This window comes from Hyperolius riggenbachi, chromosome 3 (assembly GCF_040937935.1).
Source record: "Hyperolius riggenbachi isolate aHypRig1 chromosome 3, aHypRig1.pri, whole genome shotgun sequence".
NCBI lineage: Eukaryota > Metazoa > Chordata > Amphibia > Anura > Hyperoliidae > Hyperolius > Hyperolius riggenbachi.
The window spans coordinates 59,341,460-59,359,059 of NC_090648.1; the positions used below are offsets into that span (position 1 = coordinate 59,341,460).

At 41.8% G+C, this 17,600-nt stretch overlaps 1 protein-coding gene across 1 annotated transcript; it reads right to left on the minus strand.

The window, feature by feature from the left end:
• Positions 1-271: 271 nt before the first annotated feature.
• Positions 272-16,949, minus strand: LOC137562133 (zinc finger protein 420-like). Its single transcript, XM_068273465.1, has 6 exons — positions 16,934-16,949; positions 13,471-14,200; positions 10,742-10,806; positions 5,822-7,099; positions 4,986-5,449; positions 272-847 (listed from the first exon to the last, which is right to left on the minus strand). Exons 1-6 carry the CDS (start codon positions 16,947-16,949, stop codon positions 272-274), a joined length of 3,129 nt encoding a protein of 1,042 aa, XP_068129566.1.
• Positions 16,950-17,600: the final 651 nt, after the last annotated feature.

A 17,600-nucleotide genomic window follows, 5' to 3' on the forward strand; every position in this document is an offset into this window, starting at 1 on the left:
TACTGAGGGGGATGTGATGATAACAAGCGTTAGTAATGTTGTTACCATAGCAATGCTCATGTTACTCAAGCACCACAGGTCATACTGATAATGGAGCCCCGGTAACCTGTTGCCGGTAGTAACAGTAATATTGCTGTGCACTATCTGTGTACAGCAATATTACTGCAGCTTTGTGCATCAACACCCAAATCACATATGTGAATGAATCTTTTCTACATATCAAACATCATAATCCTGTCATGCTACAGCAAAATGTTCATTAAAACACAGCTTACAGGCTGACATCCACTCGCTCATGTATCTTCTGATGTCTTCCCAGAGATGTCTGGTGTGAGAAGCTCTTGTCACATTCTGAGCAACTAAATGGCTTTTCTCCTGTGTGAGTTATCTGATGCTGAGTAAGATTTCCCTTAAGTAAAAAACATTTATCACATTCTGTACATTTAAATGTTTTTTCTCCTGTATGACTGATTTGGTGAGAATTAAGAAATAATTTTCTGGCAAAACATTTCTGACATTCAGAGCAAGAAAAAGGCTTCTCTCTAGTATGAATCCTCTGATGCTCTATAAGGTTTGATTTCTTGGTAAAAGATTTGTCACATTCTGAGCAGGAAAAAGGCTTCTCTCCAGTATGAATCCTCTGATGCTCTATAAGGTTTGATTTCTTGGTAAAAGATTTGTCACATTCTGAGCAGGAAAAAGGCTTCTCTCCAGTATGAATCATCTGATGCTTTATAAGGGATGACTTGTCAGGGAACAATTTGTCACATTCTGAGCAGGAAAAAGGCTTCTCCCCAGTATGAATCCTCTGATGAGTCATGAGGTGTCCCTTCTGACTGAAACATTTCTGACATTCAGAACAAGAAAATGGCTTCTCTCTGGTGTGGATCCTCTGGTGTCTAATAATGGACGAGTGAAGCTTTTCTCACACTCTGAGCAGTGATGCGGCTTGTCTCCTCTGTGACTCATCATTGGCTGCTGGAGATACCGTTTTGCTCCTGCAATTGAAGATATTATATGTTATTGTTAGCTCTTAAAGGATACCCGAGGGGATATGTGACATGATGAGATAGACATGTGTATGTACAGTGCCTAGCACACAAATAACTGTGATTTGATCCTTTTTTTCTTTCTCTGCCTGAAAGAGTTAAACATCAGGTATGTAAGTGGCACATCCTGTCTAGGTCAGGACTGAGTCAGACTACAGTGTGACCCTCACTAATAAGAAATTACAACTATAAAACACTTCCCTAGCAAAAAAAAAATCTTTAGAGAGCAGGAAAGAGATAAAAAGGGTCAATAGTTCATAGATTTTTAACTCTGGCATACTTCAATGAATGTGTCATTGATCAAAAACATTCTATTGTGTAGTAAAAGACCTTGTTCCATAAGCTTGTTTGGTGCCCTTTAAAGCGGGAATACTATGCTGTGCATGCACAGTATGTCAAGTTGGCAGCCTTGTAACTGCACTCCCTGCATGCGCACATGGAAGGAGAAAAGCGGGGAGCGCATTAACAAGGTTATTGTGCATGCACGGTGTAGTATGTCTGGATCAAAGAACACTGACTGCGCTGACCATGGTTACACAACAGGGCATTTTACTGCTCAATGGGAGGGGATGCTGGTACATGGGAGGTGTGGCAAGCATCTCTGTACCTCCCCCCACACCCTTATAACATTCATTTATCTCTACCATCAGGTATCCTTTGTGTTAAAATCTTTGCATGATCAGAATATAAAAACATATGCAGTATTATTTCATATTTGGATTGTTTTCATGGAGTAAAAAAACAAACAAACTTTTAAAATTTGTGCACTAAAGGAATAATTTAGATGAAATAATTGAATAAATTGGAATAGGAATAATTGAGACGAGATGAATGAAAATGGGAGAACAGATATAAAAGACACATTTTTAATTTTTTTCAGGACAAAAAAACATTCTAACATTATAAAAAACAAAAAGATTATGAATATATTGGTATTATTGTCATGGTATATTTGGAAAGTTCCAACATATCACACATTACTGGGTTCACCACTAATCTATTTATACACCAAAAAAAAAAAAAACCCAACGTTAATTTATGTGACTTTTGTAAACTAGTTGAAAGAAACCAGGAAAATGTAAAAGTATGTTTGCATACACACATAATGGAGGTACATTTGTCCAAGAGTAAACTACACTGTCAATGTATTTTTCCTATGTAAATGTCACTTACAGCAGGTATTAATAACTGACAGCTCTGAACACCTCACCAACAGGTTAATTGTTTTGTTTGTTTCCTTCTGGGGTGTTCTCAGGATTATCTTTATAATGAAAAGCACTCCCTGAAAAGAAGTTAACCAAGTCAATTCATTTCCATGTAGTTTGTTTGTTAAAACAGGTGCTGTTATAAAACACAATGTAAATTTGCAGCTATGGCTCATTGATTAATTCAATTTGATACTGAGGTTCGACCAATATGTCGCTGAACTCCAGCTATTGGCATAGCAAGTGGTGTGGTGGGCAGTCAGCATTGGGGACTCCGGACTGGGCGCTCAGCTGATATAGCTGAGAACCATTATAGACTATAAGTATAGCTTAGTAACATAACTGGCTATGACAGAGCTGAAAAGGTGAACTATTGTGTGCTTAATTATAGCAGGGTTAGTGCTAGGAGATAAGGTACAAAGTTCAGATGAGGCATAGTTATTGGTGGGTTAGTGTTTAAGTATAGGGCTAATAGTTAGGGTCTGGCTCAAATATAGGAGAGTTAGTGTTATGAAATAGGGTAGTATGAGGCTTGGTTTGATAATGTTAGGAGGTTAACCTCCTTGGCAGTAATGACGAGCTCAGCTCGTCCATTACCGCCGGAGGGCACCGCTCAGGCCCCGCTGGGCCGATTTTGATAATTTTCTTTTAATACACGCAGTTAGACACTTTGCTGCGTGTCTAACTTGATCGCTGCCGCCCGCTGCCGATGCGCACTACACGCTGCGTTACAGGCCCCCCCCCGAGACCCCGTGCACAGCCTGGCCAATCAGTGCCAGGCAGCACTGAGGGGTGGATCGGGACTCCCGATGACGTCACGACGTCGATGAGGTCAAAGCCCTAAAGGAAATCCTGTTCAGAACAGGATTTACTTATGGGAAGACGCGCCGGCGGCGATCGGAGGGGCTGGGCGGATGCCGCATGGAGGGGGGAATCATGTAGCGCTAGGCTAGCTACATAATAGAAAAAAAAATTGTGCTGTGCATCCACCCTGGCGCATTTAAGTGAACGCCAGGGTGGTTAAGCTTAATTTAACATTAGAAGTGTTAGAGATAGCTAAGTAATGATAATAGTGACATTCAAATTACTGATGCTAAGCTGCCTGTTATTAGAATATGTGAACAATATTCATAACAGCAGCAATAACAGCACCAAAGTGAACACATGCTTCTTTTACTAATGCAAAGTGCACTCTCCAGCTGCCAGAATAGTGTGCCATGAGGAAGCAGGCTTGTTGGCAACTTTGTATTAGTCCTTGCCAGGAAGGGCTTTATTTTTCCCTGGCTCATGCCACTATTTCTCATACCACTTACCCTCCGATGACTCTGAGTACTGTGTCCACTCATTGTCAGCCCTCCCCTTCTCTGTTATCCCTTGCCAGTCAGTAGCTCTTAATTGACTACCGCCCTCCAAAATTTTAGATTGTTATACCTCTCTTTTACAATGTTACATTATTACTTTTTTTTATAACTGACCTAGATATCGCCTCATGACTGGTTACTGTGAAGTGTGATAAATTGTACATCCCTTTTATCTTTCCTAATTGTTTATCAAATTCTCTTTTGCATGTGGGATTTATTCAGACTCTATGTAAAATAATAATATTTATACTTGATTTTTTAAATAACAAGCAAAATTGACTTAAACAGCTACTGTTAACAAGAAGTTAAATATCTTAACCACATATGAAAAAGCATAGCCCGGACCTAACACTAGTTTTAATGTTTTCCTTAGAACAGGTGCACTTTTTAACAGTATAAACCCCACACATGTGTCACCCAGTCACACTTACTGGTTTATTTAATATCAAACTTATTCAATCTCAAAAATGCAAACTAAAGAAAGAAAAATAACACAATACAAATCTAACTACAGTGTATTTAGACTAATATTGAAGCTGGGTAAATCAGAATGGCCATAGTTACCTGGTAGGATGTCAGAATCAGAATCAGAATCAGTTTTATTTCGCCAAGTACAGCAAGAGCTGTAATCGGAATTATTTGTGGTACATATGGCATAGGCAGTGTAAAGACAGACAGAGAAAGACAGATACAAACGCATACGATATACAAATACAAAAATAGAAATGCAGTGGTCAGGACCGTACTGGCCATATCACTGCTGTGCAGGGCAGTCAGGTAATAATAAGGTGCACTAAAAACGTCCACAGTCTCTTTCCAGATAAAGAACCAGGGCAGGCAGAGGCAGGAGTCGGCTGACCGACCCGGCAGTTAGAGATTCAGGCCGGGCCGGGGAAGGTTAGAGTTCAGTAGCCGAACAGCCTGGGGAAGAAGGTGTTCTTCCGCCTAGTAGTTTTGGATGGTAAAGTCCTGTAGCGGCGGCCCAATGGGAGGAGCCTGAAGTAGTGGCTGCCTGGGTGGGAGGGGTCGCGGGAGATCATGGTTGCCCTCTTTCTCATCCTAGAAGAGTGGAGGAGATCAAGAGGAGGAAGAGGAGAGCTGATGATCTTCTCTGCGTCAGTTATGACTCTCTGCAGCTTGTGTTTGTCGCTTGCCGTTGCGCCTGCATACCAGACAATTACAGAGGAGCAGAGGATAGATTCTGTGGTGGCGGTATAGAAGCTGGTCAGCAGCTCCCTGGGCATGCCAAATCTCTTCAGTTGGCGCAGGAAGAACAGCCGCTGCTGGGATTTCTTCTGAATTTTGGTGGTGTTAAGCCCCCATTTCAGGTTGTTAGTGAGAGTCGTGCCGAGGAACCGAACCGATGATACCATAGAGACTTCTGTCCCTCCAATGAGGACAGGTGGGAGGGGGGGAGGGTTTCTCCTGAAGTCAACGACTAGTTCAACAGTCTTTGCTGTGTTGAGGACCAGGTTGTTGTCGCTGCACCATTTCCATATTCTCTCGACTTCACTGCGGTACTCATGCTCCCCGTTGCTACCAATAAGGCCGATGATGGTGGTGTCGTCTGCAAACTTGATGACCTTCACAGAGTCAGCGGATGAGATGCAGTTGTTGGTATAGAGGGAGAACAGCAGAGGTGACAAAACACAGCCTTGTGGGGCCCCTGTATTTGTGGTCCGGACGCTGGAGTAGTAGTTGCCAAGCTTCACCTGTTGCGTTCTGTTTGTCAGGAAGTCCTTGATCCAAGCTCGGAGAGAAGGATCAATTCCGAGCTGCGTCAGATTGGTGATGAGGATGTCTGGGCAGATCGTGTTGAACGCTGAGCTAAAGTCTAGGAACAGGATCCTAGCATAGGAGGCGGGGCTGTCCAGGTGCTCAGTGATGTGAGCCATGCTGACATTGATGGCGTCCTCCACGGATCGGTTAGTCCTATAAGCAAATTGGAGTGGGTCTAAAAGGGAGTCCGTGGACCTCTTCAGGTGGGCAAGGACCAGCCGCTCGAGGAGCTTCATGATATTTGAGGTTAGGGCCACTGGTCGGAAGTTGTTTAGCTCAGTACTGCCTGTTTTCTTTGGGACTGGTACAATTTTAGACCTCTTAAAACAGGAGGGGACTGTACCACCAGATAATGACTGCTTAAATAAGGAGGTGAGCACAGGGGCTAGCTGATCGGCACAGGTACGCAAGCAGATGGACGACACACCATCAGGGCCGGAAGATTTCCTGGGGTTCAGCCTGCGGAGGTGCCGGAGTACCTCTGATTCCTGAACAGCACCCGGTGCCAGGGCGACAAGTTCACCCGAGGGGGGGGTCGGAGATGTTTGGCTCGCGGGCTGGTTGGGAGGTTTCTCGAACCTGCAGTAGAACTCGTTGAGCTCCTCCGCCAGTCGGGTGCTAGGGGTCACCGTTTGGGGAGCCGGTTTGAAGTTCGTGGCTGCTCTCAGGCCCTTCCATACCTCCCGTGTGTTGGTCGACTGGAGGCAGAGCCCCAGCTTTTCGGCGTAGGCCCTTTTTGCTCTTTTCAGGGCGTGCCTGGCCTCTCTGAATTCCACTGAAGAGCCCGACCTGTGCGCTTCCTCTTTGCGTTTCCGAAGCCGGCGGAGCCTGTCGTTGAACCAGGGCTTGTCGTTGGGATAGACTCTGAAAGACTTAGACGGAATACACGCTTCTTCGCAGAAGCTAATGTAGGAGGTGACATTCTCGGCCCACTCGTCAAGGGTGGGTGCCTCCAGGGCCGACCAGTCGGTGGTTTCAAAGCAAGCTTGGAGCTCCAGTTTGGCGTCCTCTGTCCATTTCTTTGAGGTTTTGACGATGGGCTTTGAGGTCTCCAGGAGCCTCCTGTAGGTGGGGATCAGGTGTATCGTGTTGTGGTCAGAGTTCCCAAGGGGGGCTCCTTGGATGGCCTTGTAAGCACACTTTTGGACCGTATAGCAGTGGTCCAGGATGTTACAGTTCCTGGTAGGACAGGTGATGTGCTGCCGGTAGCGGGGCAACACATGCCGAAGGTTCGCCTTATTGAAGTCGCCCAAGATGATGAACAGGGCCTCCGGGTGGGCTGTTTCCCAGCACGAGATGCAGTCACTGAGTACCTGCAGGGCAGTCTTGGAGCATGCGTCGGGAGGGATGTAGACCCCCACGAGGACAAGGGAAGAGAACTCCCTAGGGGAGTACCGAGGCCTGCAGTTTATAGCAAATATCTCAACATCAGGAGTGCAGGCCTTGTGGAGAGTGGTGGTGTCGGAGCACCAGGAGGAGTTTATGTAAAAGCATACACCACCTCCTCTCGTTTTCCCAGAGAGGGCTGCGTCATGGTCTGCTCTTAGGAGGTCGTAGCCTGGTACATGCAGAGAGTTATCGGGGATGCTGTCGCACAGCCAGGTTTCGGTGAAACAGAGAACAGGGGTATACTTGCTGATCTGGGGTTTGCTACCGAGTAGGAGGAGCAGCTCATCCAGTTTGTTGGGGAGTGAGCAGACGTTAGCTAGTAGGATGGCAGGGACAGGTGAGCGTAGGCCTTTCCTTTTGAGTCGGACCTGAGCCCCCGCCCTCCTTCCTCTGTGGCGGCGTTTGTTTGTGGCTGGCTTCTTATTACTGGGAAGTCGCTGGTATTCTGCTACCTGACTTAGGTCTGACCCATCTTATATTCCCTTCCCCTCCATTCACTAGCATGAGGTGGTTTTCCAGTGGTTAATAAAGGTTTATTGGTAACAACAAAAAGTGTGTTTACAGTAGTATTAAAGGGCAGTTTCAACACCTCTTTGTTTAAACAACTTCTCACCCAGCAAGGTGATAACTTCATTAACATTTCACAATAGGAACAAAAGGCAAATGGAAGGAACTGATCAAAGTTGGAGCTTCTTCAATAACATAACAATAGATGTAACCACAATACTGAGGTCAGCAGAGGATGGACAGTTTCAGTGTTCTATGCATACATAATAATATGTTCAGTACTTCAGTCACAAACTTGGAAAGCATTCTCCTCAAAATCTGTTCATTTATTTGTTCTATTATTTCCTCGGTCTCACACTAAAGGCGGATCGCTCAGAAGCAGCCGTATCAGTCCGCCGACAGTGCGTACACACGCCGGACTGTCGTTGGCACGCCCACCCAGTGGGAGGTAACGACGGACCCGTCGTTGCCTCCAGTCTGGCGTGTGTACACACCTTTAAAGATAGAGTATTTAATATCTGAATATATTAAATACTTTTATACCACAGCACAAAATTGTCCTTCCTGCTATGGAAACGTGTTAGCTCTGCTATCAGGTGAACGCCCCTTATTAGATATACTTCATACTTTTCTATTTAATGAAACTTTTTTTTTAAATTAAAACAAACTTTTACAATTAAATGAAAAAAAGCAAAAAACATTAGCCACTGTAATTTATTCAACTTAATTTTAGAAGAGCATTCCTGCTGATGTCACAATGAATCACTTGAACTAGACTGAGTTGGACACAGCTGCATGTGTTGGTAATAATAAAATGCTATTTGTATTGCCTGGATAATCCATGCAGGTTGTCCTCCGTCCTCTAGGTTATTGATAAAAGATACCACAACCAAAGGGTTGTGGTAAAAATGATTGCAGCACTGTGTAGCACTTACCAGCTGTTCTTCCACCCCCCCTCTGCCGCCGTTCTTATTGTATCCCTCCCGGTGTGCGGCGACTTTACTGAACTTTGCCCGAGACATACTGCGCCCTGTGTGCGCAGTATGTCCTTCTCCCTTCACTTCTGGCTGGCGCATAGTGCGTGGCTCAGAAGCACGCTGTCCCCTATGTGCTGCGTGTGTGCTCCATTACACCGAGCATCATATGCTAATCATGGAGCGCACACGCACCACAGAGGGGACAGCGTGCTTCTGAGCCTCGCACTATGCGACGGCCAGAAGTGAAGGGGGAAGGACATACTGCGCACACAGGGCGCAGTATGTCCGGGGCAAAGTTCAGGAAAGTCGCCGCACACCCCAGGAGGGATACAATGAGAACGGCGGCAGACGGAGGGAGTGTGGAAGAACAGCTGGTATGTGCTCATGAGTCATGACTACCTACACATTCCTTTTTACCTTTAAGGGGCCCTTTCAGTAGTCAATTTCAGCCATCAATCAATTGATCAACTCTATGGAATCGATCAATCAATCAGAAACCGATTCTATCATATCTATTGATAGATTTGCAGCAGATTTTGATTGATTTTGATTGATTTGATCTATCTGACAGGATGGAAAATCTAGGTCGATTTGCGCTGGCAGCAGAACGATGGCCCATAGAGTGGCATCGGATTGAATGGTCCAATAATGCATTTAGATCGATTTCCAATAGATTTCCGATAGATTTCAACCTGAAATCTATTAGAAATCTGTTCCTAGTGTGTGGCACACATCAGATAGATTCCTATCAGATTCGACTTGACAGGCATCTGACAGAAATCTCTCTGATGGACGAATCTGCTGCAAGTCTATAAGTGTATGACCACCTTTATTCTTGCATTTGAGTCTTTTTTTATTCTATACAAGTTTGAGAAATAACATTGTTATATAGACTACTGGTCAGCTTACTTTAAAATAAATCAAGAAATTGCATTTAATTTCAAATTCTTTTCAGGTTATTTTAGTACAATATTGGGAAGAAACTAAAAAAAAGTGTGTCTTAGTATGCTTAAAGAGATAGACAATAAAAATGTGCTCTGTGAAACTGGAGGCTGCTGGAGAGATACACAAACAGGCTGAAGCCTATCTTAGCCGATCGCTGTGATAGGCTGACAAGGGGAGGGAGGGAAAAATAATTAAAAAATAAACTTTTTTATTAAATAAAAAAGAAGAAAAATATTTATAAAAAATATAAACATTGGGGGATGGATCAGACCCAACCAACAGAAAGCTCTGTTGGTGGGGAGAAAAGGGAGGGGGGGTGATCACTTGTGTGCTGAGTTGTACGGCCCTGCAGCGAGGCCTTAAAGCTGTAGTTGCCTATATCAATAAAAAAGGCCTGGTCACTAAGGGGGTTTAACACCGTGGTCCTCAAGAGGTTAATCTTTTCCCTCTAACAGGTACACTATTGTACCGTATAAAGCTCACACATGTGTCACTCAGCTATAAGAGTCCCACTTACAAATCACTGGTTTATGTAATGTCAAACATATTAACATAATTTATCTTGAAAATACAAACAAAAGAAAGCTAAATAGCACAATACAATACTAACTACTAATTAAACTAATACTACAGCTCAGGAAACCAGAAATGTCATAATTACCTGGTAGGATGTAGTATTATGAATCTTTATTATTTAATCTTCACAGTTAGATCTGTAACTGACTTAGGTCTGACCCATCTTATATTTGGTTCTCCTCCATTCACAAGCAAGAGGTTTTTTTTCCATGGTTAAAGGGTTTATTGTTAACATCAAAAGGTGTATATACAGAAGTATTAAAGGACAGTTTCCAGACCTCTTTATCTAAACTAACCCCCACAAGCAAGGTGATAACTTAATTAACATCCCACAATATGAACAAAAGGCAAATGGAAGGAACTGATCAAGGTTGGAGATCCTTCAATAACATACCAACCAATGTAACCACAATACAGAGGTCAGCAGAGGATGGACAGTTTCGGTGTTATTTCATACAGAATAATATATTCAGTACCTAATTAACAATTTTGGAAAGCAATCTCCTCACAATCTTTTTGTAGAAATCTTACACACACATATATGTATCATTAAAGGGAACTTTTATTCTTATTCATTTTTTTTCTATTATTTTCCAGCTCTGACACTTAAACATATTTATTATCAAAATATATAAGAAAAACTTGTGTACCACAGCATAAAAACTCCGTAACACAAACAAATGGGCAGCACCAGTACATATAAATAAACTAGCTCATTAATATGCAAAGAATCAGCTATAGTGTGTGCAGAAAAGGATTCAGAACAATACATAAATTAAACACCAAAGATGAATCCTACAAGGACCGCACCACACAAAAATGAATCAATAATGAATGAGCTTTATTGTCTAATAATTACACAAGAAATAAATACATATAAAAACAATGGCTGGAGTATAGAACGATTATTGATATCAATATTTAATAAATAAAGCCCAACCCTTCACTCAAACCACAATATTCATCAATAAAAACATAGATGAGAAAGTGACAAGTGCAAAGTGCATAGAAGCCACTCCTAGAAGAGAGAAAACAGGATTGGTACCAAAGTGCTAGATGTGTGTATGAAAATAGCAGCGCTAAGGAGAGTGTAATACACCCATACCAAGTATTCAAGTATGCATGATGAAACGGAAAATAAAAGTGTACGTGGTCCGTAGGACCAAACAATAAAGTGCACAAGAAAGACTCACCAATGGGGGACACTTAGACGTCCATTATGATGCCCGGTAGAAGCCGCTGTTTGCGGCGAATCGCGAAGGCTCTCTTCACAGGCTGACACAGCCCTTCCTCTTCCAGGTCCCAACATTGGTGAGTCTTTCTTGTGCACTTTATTGTTTGGTCCTACGGACCACGCACACTTTTATTTTCCGTTTCATCCTGCATACTTGAATACTTGGTATGGGTGTATTACACTCTCCTCAGCGCTGCTATTTTCATACACACATCTAGCACTTTGGTACCATTCCTGTTTTCTCTCTTCTAGGAGTGGCTTCTATGCACTTTGCACTTGTCACTTTCTCATCTATGTTTTTACTGATGAATATTGTGGTTTGAGTGAAGGGATGGGCTTTATTTATTAAATATTGATATCAATTATCATTCTATACTCTAGCCATTGGCTTTATTAATTATTCATTGTGTCAACCTGGGATTCATGGTTTTAATTGTTTTTATATATATTTTTTCTTGTGTAATTATTAGACAATAAAGCTCATTCATTATTGATTCATTTTTGTGTGGTGCGGTCCTTGTAGGATTCATCTTTGTTGTTTAATTTACCACAGCATAAAATTCTCCTCCCTACTTAAGGAACTTGTTAGCTGTGCTATCAGGTGACCTCCGCTCACTAGCAATATTTCAACATTTTCAAAATCATTAGACTTTTTTAAATAATTTTTTTTCAAACTACTGTCTTCCCCAAATATAAGACACTGTCTTATATTCTATAGGGGGGTATGTGCTAGGGCTTTTTTTTGGGGGGGGGGGGGAGGGTTTACACTAAGGATAGTGGTAGACACTTTTAGTGTATGGGAAGGTGTGGGGTCTCTAATCGCACATTTGTTGTGGCTGCATCTCCCTCCATTCCTTGTAAAATCTCTGATGACCGGCATAGTATTGAAGCTGTTCAGGACACCCTTTCACCCGAACGCTGATGCTGTACACAAGGTAAGCTCTGCGCCCCGCGCTCCCCTTTTGTCATAATCAATCTGTGCCAGGCTGATGCATCCCAGACGCACAGTGATTATGACAAGAGGGGAGCACGGGCGCAGAGCTGACCTTGTGTACAGCATCATTTGGCAAGCAGATGCAATATACATTTGCTGTGTCATTATAGTTTGTCAGTAGACATTTTGGCAGCCAGCATATAAGTCAGGTGATACCTGGTTTGAGCGCACACCTCGTTTTTCTTTTGAACGTTGCTTAGAAGCTTTTCCTTTTTGTGGTGGTGATGTGGGGGGAGGTGTAGGTGTTTCCTCCTGCCCTGGGGGAATTGCTGTGCAATTCGCTACATGGTAGGGGATCTTTCCTTTTGGGGGCGGGCAATGTGGATGTTCACCGATGGGCAGTGGCCTACCCTAGGGCCTGGTGGTGGGCTATAAGAAGGCCAGCACAATGTTTTGGGCTTTATTCTCTTCCTCTGAGCTCTTTCTGTATGTTTTGCTGATTGAAAAAATCAGATAACCCAAGTTGGCCGAGCCCTAGTTTGATATTTTTTTCAATAGAAGGTACAGTGGCAATCAAACTAAAGATACATATTATAGAATAACAATTCAAACAATATATCAAACACAGAAAACATATTAAAGAATTTACAGTCTTTATTAAAACAAACTTAAATCAGATAACCACCTTCATCAATGAGCATATACACTGTAATACATATACAACAAATCAAAACATATGCAGAACTTCAACTATCCCACCACCGATAGCCAACCAGGGCCTCAAAGACTATTTAACTTCAGATTGACATAATTTATCTAAACCCCAATGATAATGCAAATATAGGAATAAAAAAAATGTAGAATCACTTCCCATCAAAATTAGCAATAGATTGCAAGGGCAAGTTACAGATTATAAACCTAACAGTCCATAACACACTGATTAAATGGGTATCCTATTATTACAGTCCATTCTATACTTAATGTAAATATATAATTTAAAAAATGGCCAGCTTTTAAGGAACCAGCTGATCACAGTTCACTTCATTTGTGATAAATGTCTAAATACGTCACCAAAAACAAGATACTGTCCTGTGATCTCTGATGGTGGATTAGGCTTCTAAGTGGTGCATGAATCTGCAGTAATATTGCTGTAAGCAGACGGTGCATGGCAATATTACCATTACTACCGGAAGCAAGTTACTGCAAGTTTTGCTGTTAGCGCAACCTGTGCTGCTTGAGTACTGAGGGGGATGTGATGATAACAAGCGTTAGTAATGTTGTTACCATAGAAATGCGCATGTTACTCAAGCACCACAGGTCATACTGATAATGGAGCCCCGGTAACCTGTTGCCGGTAGTAACAGTAATATTGCTGTGCACTATCTGTGTACAGCAATATTACTGCAGCTTTGTGCATCAACACCCAAATCACATATGTGAATGAATCTTTTCTACGTATCAAACATTATAATCCCATGATGCAACAGCAAAATGTTCATTAAAACACAGTTTACAGGCTCACATCCACTCGCTCATGTATCTTCTGATGTCTTCTCAGATGTGACTGGTGTGAGAAGTTCTTGTTACATTCTGAGCAACTAAATGGCTTTTCTCCTGTGTGAGTTATCTGATGCTGAGTAAGATTTCCCTTAAGTAGAAAACATTTATCACATTCTGTACATTTAAATGTTTTTTCTCCTGTATGACTGATTTGGTGAGAATTAAGAAAAAATTTTCTGGCAAAACATTTCTGACATTCAGAGCAAGAAAAAGGCTTCTCTCTAGTATGAATCCTCTGATGCTCTATAAGGTTTGACTTCTTGGTAAAAGATTTGTCACATTCTGAGCAGGAAAAAGGCTTCTCTCCAGTATGAATCATCTGATGCTCTATAAGGTTTGACTTCTTGGTAAAAGATTTGTCACATTCTGAGCAGGAAAAAGGCTTCTCTCCAGTATGAATACTCTGATGCTTTATAAGGGATGACTTGTCAGCGAACAATTTGTCACATTCTGAGCAGGAAAAAGGCTTTTCTCCAGTATGAATCCTCTGATGAGTCATGAGGTTTCCCTTCTGACTGAAACATTTCTGACACTCAGAACAAGAAAATGGCTTCTCTCTGGTGTGGATCCTCTGGTGTCTAATAAGATGTGATGGACGAGTGAAGCTTTTCTCACACTCTGAGCAGTGATGCGGCTTGTCTCTTCTCTGACTCATCATGGACTGCTGGAGATACCGTTTTGCTCCTGCAATTGAAGATATTATATGTTATTGTTAGCTCTTAAAGGATACCCGAGGTGATATGTGACATGATGAGATAGACATGTGTATGTACAATGCCTAGCACACAAATAACTGTGATTTGATCCTTTTTTTCTTTCTCTGCCTGAAAGAGTTAAACATCAGGTATGTAAGTGGCACATCCTGTCTAGGTCAGGACTGAGTCAGACTACAGTGTGACCGTCACTAATAAGAAATTACAACTATAAAACACTTCCCTAGCAAAAAAAAATCTTTAGAGAGCAGGAAAGAGATAAAAAGGGTCAATAGTTCATAGATTTTTAACTCTGGCATACTTTAATGAATGTGTCATTGATCAAAAACATTCTATTGTGTAGTAAAAGACCTTGTTCCATAAGCTTGTTTGGTGCCCTTTAAAGCGGGAATACTACGCTGTGCATGCACAGTATGTCAAGTTGGCAGCCTTGTAACTGCACTCCCTGCATGCGCACATGGAAGGAGAAAAGCGGGGAGCGCATTAACAAGGTTATTGTGCATGCACAGTGTAGTATGTCTGGATCAAAGAACACTGACTGCGCTGACCATGGTTACACAACATGGCATTTTACTGCACAATGGGAGGGGATGCTGGTACAGGGGGATGTGGCAAGCATCTCTGCACCTCCCCCCACACGCTTATATCATTCATTTATCTCTACCATCAGGTATCCTTTGTGTTAAAATCTTTGCATGATCAGAATATAAGAACAGATACAGTATTATTTCATATTTGGATTGTTTTCATGGAGTAAAAAAACAAACAAATTTTTAAAATTTGTGCACTAAAGGAATAATTTAGATGAAATAATTGAATAAATTGGAATAGGAATAATTGAGACGAGATGAATGAAAATATAAAAAACAAAAAGATTATGAATATATTGGTATTATTGTCATGGTTGTCATGGTATAGTTGGAAAGTTCCAACATATCACACATTACTGGGTTCACCACAAATCTATTTATACACCAAAAAAAACAAAAAAAAACCAACATTAATATATGTGACTTTTGTAAACTAGTTGAAAGAAACCATGAAAATGTAAAATTATGTTTGCATACACACATAATGGAGGTACATTTGTCCAAAAGTAAACTGCACTGCCAATGTATTTTTCCTATGTAGATGTCACTTACAGCAGGTATTAATAACTAACAGCTCTGAACACCTCATCAACAGGTTCATTGTTTTGTTTGTTTCCTTCTGGGGTGTTCTCAGGATTATCTTTATAATGAAAAGCACTCCCTGAAAAGAAGTTAACCAAGTCAATTCATTTCCATGTACAGTTTGTTTGTTAAATCAGGTGCTGTTATAAAACACAATGTAAATTTGCAGCTATGGTGCATTGATTAATTCAATTTGATACTGAGGTTCGACCATTATATCGCTGAACTCCAGCTATTGGCATAGCAAGTGGTGTGGTGGGCAGTCAGCATTGGGGACTCCGGACTGGGCGCTCAGCTGATATAGCTGAGAACCATTATAGACTATAAGTATAGCTGAGTAACATAACTGGCTATGACAGAGCTGAAGAGGTGAACTATAGAGGCTAGTTGTGTGCTTAATTATAGCAGGGTTAGTGCTAGGAGATAAGGTACAAAGTTCAGATGAGGCATAGTTATTGGAGGGTTAGTGTTTAAGTATAGGGCTAATAGTTAGGGTCTGGCTCAAATATAGGAGAGTTAGTGTTATGAAATAGGGTAGTATGAGGCTTGGTTTGATAATGTTAGGAGGTTAACCTCCTTGGCGGTAATGACGAGCTCAGCTCGTCCATTACCGCCGGAGGGCGCCGCTCATGCCCCGCTGGGCCAATTTTGATAATTTTCTTTTAATACACGCAGTTAGACACTTTGCTGCGTGTCTAACTTGATCGCTGCTGCCCGCTGCCGATACGCAATACACACCGCGTTACAGGCCCCCCCCCCCCCCGAGACCCCGTGCACAGCCTGACCAATCAGTGCCAAGCAGCGCTGAGGGGTGGATCGGGACTCCCGATGACGTCACGACGTCGATGAGGTCGATGATGTCATCACAATCATTGCCATGGCGACGGGGGAAGCCCTAAAGGAAATCCTGTTCAGAACGGGATTTACTTATGGGAAGACGCGCCGGCGGCGATCGGAGGGGCTGGGCGGATGCCGCAGGGAGGGGGGAATCATGTAGCTAGTGCTAGGCTAGCTACATGATAGAAAAAAAATTGTGCTGCGCATCCACCCTGGCGCATTTAAGAGAATGCCAGGGTGGTTAAGATTAATTTAACATTAGAAGTGTTAGAGATAGCTAAGTAATGATAATAGTGACATTCAAATTACTGATGCTAAGCTGCCTGTTATTAGAATATGTGAACAATATTCATAACAGCAGCAATAACAGCACCAAAATGAACACATGCCTCTTTTACTAATGCAAAGTGCACTCTCCAGCTGCCAGAATAGTGTGCCATGAGGAAGCAGGCTTGTTGGCAACTTTGTATTAGTCCTTGCCAGGAAGGGCTTTATTTTTCCCTGGCTCATGCCACTATTTCTCATACCACTTACCCTCCGATGACTCTGAGTACTGTGTCCACTCATTGTCAGCCCTCCCCTTCTCTGTTATCCCTTGCCAGTCAGTAGCTCTTAATTGACTACTGCCCTCCAAAATTTGAGATTGTTATACCTCTCTTTTACAATGTTACATTATTACTTTTTTTATAACTGACCTAGATATCGCCTCATGACTGGTTACTGTGAAGTGTGATAAATTGTACATCCCTTTTATCATTCCTAATTGTTTATCAAATTCTCTTTTGCATGTGGGATTTATTCAGACTCTATGTAAAATAGTAATATTTATACTTGATTTTTTAAATAACAAACAAAATTGACTTAAACAGCTACTGTTAACAAGAAGTTAAATATCTTAACCACTTGACCTCCAAGGGTTTTTAAAAATAATGAAAATGTATTTCATTTTTCTATGGGAAGGTGTATAATAGGGTATTTGGATGCGGTTTTACTTCTTGGCCACAAGATGGAGGTACAGAGTTAGTGTGTTCTAAAAATAGAAACAGAGCTAAGTGTTTATTATTTGTTTATATTTATGTAAACACAGGAGCATAGAAACTCGTAACAACAAAATGGTAACAACAAAATGGTGTTTACAGTAGTATTAAAGAGCAGTTTCAACACCTCTTTGTTTAAACAACTTCCCACCCAGCAAGGTGATAACTTCATTAACATTTCACAATAGGAACAAAAGGCAAATGGAAGGAGCTGATCAAAGTTGGAGCTTCTTCAATAACATAACAATAGATGTAACCACAATACAGAGGCCAGCAGAGGATGGACAGTTTCAGTGTTCTATGCATACATAATAATATGTTCAGT